Consider the following 5,037-nt stretch of genomic DNA (forward strand, 5'->3'; position numbering starts at 1 on the left):
AGGGTCGTCGTGCCGCGCCCCCCGCCGCCATACCGCGCCCCCCGCCGCGGGGTCTCCCGGTCCTTCTAGTTCGGCGGCCAGAAGCTCGGACCTGGGGCCGGCCCTGCTGGCGCCGCTCTCCGAGTTCCTCCTGTTCAGTAGGGCCTGAACCTCCCGCCCCCCGGAGATCGGGAGGTGAAGCGTTCGCGGGATTTGAAGCCCAGGCTCGAGCGGAAGAGCCCGCAGGCCGGCAGCCTGAGCTGGTGGCGTCCTTCGCTTTGGCTGCTTCTCCTTCTGGAGAAGCCGCACTGGCCGGTCCTCCCGGCCACCCAGCGGCAGGGGCGACGGGTGGAGAGCTCCCGCCCTGGTTCTTTGGATTCCAGATCCCTAAACCCGAGTCCAGTGCGGCCCTGTCCTGACTTCTCCAGCCCTGCTGGCCGCCACACCCCCTGTTAAGACCGTCGGCCCAGGCGGGAAGGAGACTTCTGACGGGGCTCATCTCCTTATTAATTTTAAGTTGACTTAATGTACGAACGAAAGTTTTTAAGAAAGACTGCTTTTAAAATAACTAAGCCAACTGGCTTAGTTGCCTAATTTGTGTGGCTCGTAGACATCTCCAGGTTTGAACTAAAGAAGCTTCCTTGTGGTAGATAGTATGTTTTATACATCCCACTTGAAGTCAGCGCTTTAAAAATAGTAGTTGTCCTGGCTGGCCTGGAAGCATCCCAGTATATGTATCTGTATTGGCAGAAAGAAAATATTTAAGTGAAATCTTCAGTATCTATATTTAAGAGCCCAGAGGAAAATAAGAAACGCCTGGAGAAAATACTCAAGAAAATGTAAGGTTCAGGAAAACATTTGACAAACTCAGAGGAAATGAAGACGTGCTTTGTAGTGAAAACTTATGTATATAGATTGCCATAGGAAATGAGAATTTTTTTTTGTAATTTTAAGATCTGCAAAGTACAATGTAGGGCAAAGGTGTTCATGCACAGTAGTCTGTATTTAGTAGCAAAATACTGATGCCATCATAGTGCCTAGTGTATAGTAAGCCCCCAGTATTTGTTAAAGAATTAATAAGTGGCATATTACAGAGTCTTTGGGTTGGAAATCTTATTGATTAAACCTTTCCTATAAAGTACCTGAGGAGGATAAAATTATGCCACAGACATTAGTGTAATTTAAAAGCTGCAAAATATAGGTTATTACCAGATTAGTTATCTACTTTGGGCTGATTCTGCAGTTACCAAGGGTCTAATCATTTTTTATGGACAGCCTGTTTTCAATTTTGTTTTATATTTGATACCACCTCTTCAAAAATTAAATGATTTCTATTATTTTTAAAGTCCTAGAGCAGAAGATGGCCAAGGAAAGATGCCTCAAAAAGTCTTTTCAAGATAGTCTTGAAGACATAAAGAAACAAATAAAAGAGAAAAGGAGTAAAAATTTAACAGAGGTTAAACGAAAGTCTTTGATCATTGCGCCATGCCAAACAATCAGTAAGAGACTTTCATGTTTCCTATATATCACTTTTTAAGATTAGATTTAATTACTGATTTAAAAAAATTTATTTTCTTTTAGCCAACACTTCCAAAGTGCTAAACTATGAAGACAACAACAGAATGTTAGCCTTAGCTTTGGAAAATGAAAAGTCCAAACTGAAAGAAGCCCACGATGTCATCTTAAAGCTGCGGAGAGAGTGTTACCTCCTCAGCTACCAACTGTACACACTGAAAAATAAACTTACGTCACAACAGACAGAAGAACCTGCTCAGGTATTTTCATCGGGAAGGCTGGATTTCTTAGGAAGAAAATGTTAAAGCCTTAAATTATCAGTTTAGATCAATTGTTTTTTTTTAATTAATTATACTGATAGCTCTGTTATTAGTGAGCTGGTCAGAACGTCTTTTCTCAGTGCTGTGGCCCCATAGTTGTGTGTGGCCAGTTAAGAATGCTTCAAGAATACTGGTAATACTCCTATAACTTGCTTCCGAAAGACTGTAGCAAGACCAGGTATAAAAGAAATAGTTGAGTCTCTTGCATGGCCAGACCCTCTGAATGGTCAGCAAACCGAGGCAAAGGGAGGGCAAGTAAGCCGAAGGGCTGGGAGTGGTGGTGGAAGCAGAGTAGTGCAGAAGTTTTAATCAGTGCTGTTAATCCAACTTTTCTGTGTAGTTTTGCTACACCAGTGGGGTTAATGTAAGGACTGCCTTAATTGGGGAGATGAGAAGTAGTTAAGTGCTTTATGGAGAATCCTTTTTACCTACTAGTTGGCTAAGTTAGGACAGTTCAGTTCAGTCACTCAGTCATATCCAGCTCTGCAACACCATGAGCCTCAGCACGCCAGGCCTCCCTGTCCGTCACCAACTGCCAGAGTCTACCCAAACCCATGTCCATCGAGTCAGTGATGCCATCCAACCATCTCATCCTCTGTCATCCCCTTCTCCTCCCACCTTCAATCTTTCCCAGCATCAGGGTCTTTTCCAGTGAGTCAGCTCTTCGCATCAGGTGGCCAGAGTATGGGAGTTTCAGCTTCAGCATCAGTCCCTCCAAAGAATATTCAGGACTGATTTCCTTCAGGACAACTATACATTAACTGCCAAACAGGAAATATCTTGAACATTTTGCTGTCAGCTTTTTAATCTGATTCTGTTTGTGTCCAGGGGTGTATAGAAAGGCCAGCCAAAGCAACAAATGGATCCTAAACACATTGGTTTAGGATCGTCTCTGGGTCAGTCTCCTCTCATTTCCTAAAGGCCACTGCCAGGGAAGCTCCATGGGGCAGAGAAAGAAGTCAGGTGGAAACACTTAGGTGTCTGTCTGTTTGCCATACCAGTGAAGACAGCTGTGCTGGCACCTAGGGCAGCAGGAGCCAGAGCCTAGTGCTTAGGGTCGGGGGTGGGCTCAAGAAAGGAGTTAAGTCCTTTCCCCACCTAGAGGAGGGGTCAGAGAAAGAGTTCTTGCCTCCCTGCAACTAAGGTGATTGCGTATCTCTTCTGTGTATAATACATAGAATGTGTACACACACATGCAATATGCATTGTAGTGTGGTAGAGAATTACCTGTAAAGATTAGATTGTTTTTTCTTTTTAACCTTCATGTAAGGGTTAGATTATTTAAAAACAAAACAAAACTTTTTTCCCTCAAAATGTAGTCTTTCCTAAGTTTTTTCTTTGGTCAACTAGTGAGGCAAAACATTTCTCCAAAGACATTTGATTCTTCCTCTTCCCTTTTCAGATTTTTGCTGAAACCACACAGAATAGTGTCAAGTGAATATTCAATAAGATAATCACAAAAACTGGTGAAAAAATTCTTTTATTACAGACCTTTTGACATTGATCAATGAATTTTTAGTATTAAAAGATAGTGTTAAGTTGCTAGGTGAGAGTATTAGCATTTAAAACATCGGTTTGTTTTCTGCCACACGTTTGATGTGTCGCTTGCTCTCAACCATCATTGTGTACTTGTGCGTCCTTGTTTATCAAGTCAATTTGTAGTGATAGAGAAGCTTAAAATGCTTTAATGGGAATGTTTTTATTTCTTGCCTACCAACAATTATCTTGCCTTTTAAGGATTAATTAGAAAGTACTAATAGCATTTCTTACATTTTATGATGGATCTTGTAAAATTTTATATCTCTCTGTAGTTAAATATCCGCCTTTATTTACCTTCAGTAATACTAGCTTTAGAACATTAGCTGTGTTGATAATCAACTTAAAACTTCTATTAACAGGATTAAGTTTCCAGTTTTATTTCTGATGAACAGTTTCAACCTATTCATTATAATGTCTGTATATTGTTTGTCCATCACATTTCATAAAACAACTGCACTGAATTGGAATGACTTTTAAGGAATCAGACTGGGCCTCTTGTTTCCCTGACACACATCTATTTATACACATCTGCCTAGGTCTACGCTGTCTCTCCTTTTCCTTCTGGTGCCATTGGCTGAAGTGTCTGCTCCTATCCAAGGCCAGTCCCTCCCTGTGTGATCTGATTCTCTTGTTTTCTTCTCCTCTGGGACTTTGCTCCTGAAAGTTTGCACTCTCATCCAGCATTTATCTCCCTCTACCCAATTGTTCCAGTTATGTACAAATGTGCTTTAGTATCTCTCTCACCTTAAGAGGAAAAGAAAATAAATAGAACCTCTCCTGATCTCATTCTGCTGTCTCCTCATTTCTCTGCTTCCATTCACAGGAGAACTTTTCCAAAGAGAACAGAGCACTTACTGTCTTCCCTTCCTCAGCTTCCATTCACATTTGAATTCTGTGTCAGACTTTGATCCCCACCATTCTATTATCACTGTATATCTGGGTCACCAAAACCTCTGTGTTACCAAAGTCAGTAACTTTGGTCACTTTTCTTTCTTGTTGGCCTTGAAGTACTACGATGGTACAGGGATGACTTTGTTGGAAGTACTTTGATCTCAGCTTTCTTACCATCATAATCTCCTTGTTTACGTTTCTGACTATGCCATGTGCGTCTCTCTTGCTGGCTTCTTCTTTACTCCTAAACATCAGTTGTCCTAGACCCACTGTATCCCTTCCCACAGCTTTAAATACTGTCTGCCTGCTGGTGACTTCCAAGTGTGTAGCTCAAGATCTACACACACACAGTTATTACTTGATATATTCACTTAAGTATTATAAAGAATCTCAAACATACTTTGTACAAAGTATAAACTCTACTTTTTCCCCCTCCCAAAGATACTGTGGACTCGTGCCTCCCTCTATAAGTCTTGCTCGGCTCAATAAGGCAGCCCAGCTGCTTGGCCAAGTCAGAACCACAAGCAGCTTCCCTCTCGCTCACTGCCCCTACCTCCACCCCTATTCAGTGCGAGCACACTTTGTTACCCCAAAACCTTCTAGGCCGAACCTTCACAGCTGTAGGATTCAGTCCAAGTGGGCGTGTCTTGCTTGATTGACATGACGACTCCCAGCTGCTGTGCCTTTGGCTCTTTTCAGTCCCTGTGTCACATGGTGGTCTGCTTGATCTTTTTAAAACTTAGATCATTTTACTTCCCTGCTTAATATTTAAATGACTTCCCGGTGTGTGTCA

At 42.2% G+C, this 5,037-nt stretch overlaps 1 protein-coding gene across 1 annotated transcript in view; it reads left to right on the forward strand.

Annotated features, from left to right (window-relative positions):
- Positions 1-1,329: 1,329 nt before the first annotated feature.
- Positions 1,330-5,037, forward strand: part of SGOL1 (shugoshin-like 1 (S. pombe)) — a 16,662-nt gene continuing 12,954 nt past the window's right edge. Inside the window, exons 1-2 of the mRNA XM_010856707.1 lie at positions 1,330-1,478; positions 1,561-1,754. Of these exons, the coding sequence (XP_010855009.1) occupies positions 1,340-1,478; positions 1,561-1,754 (333 nt within the window). The 5' untranslated portion in view covers positions 1,330-1,339. The remainder of the gene's footprint in view (positions 1,479-1,560; positions 1,755-5,037) is intronic.

This window comes from Bison bison, unplaced genomic scaffold (genome assembly GCF_000754665.1).
Source record: "Bison bison bison isolate TAMUID 2011002044 unplaced genomic scaffold, Bison_UMD1.0 scf7180017864374, whole genome shotgun sequence".
In the NCBI taxonomy this organism is placed as follows: domain Eukaryota; kingdom Metazoa; phylum Chordata; class Mammalia; order Artiodactyla; family Bovidae; genus Bison; species Bison bison.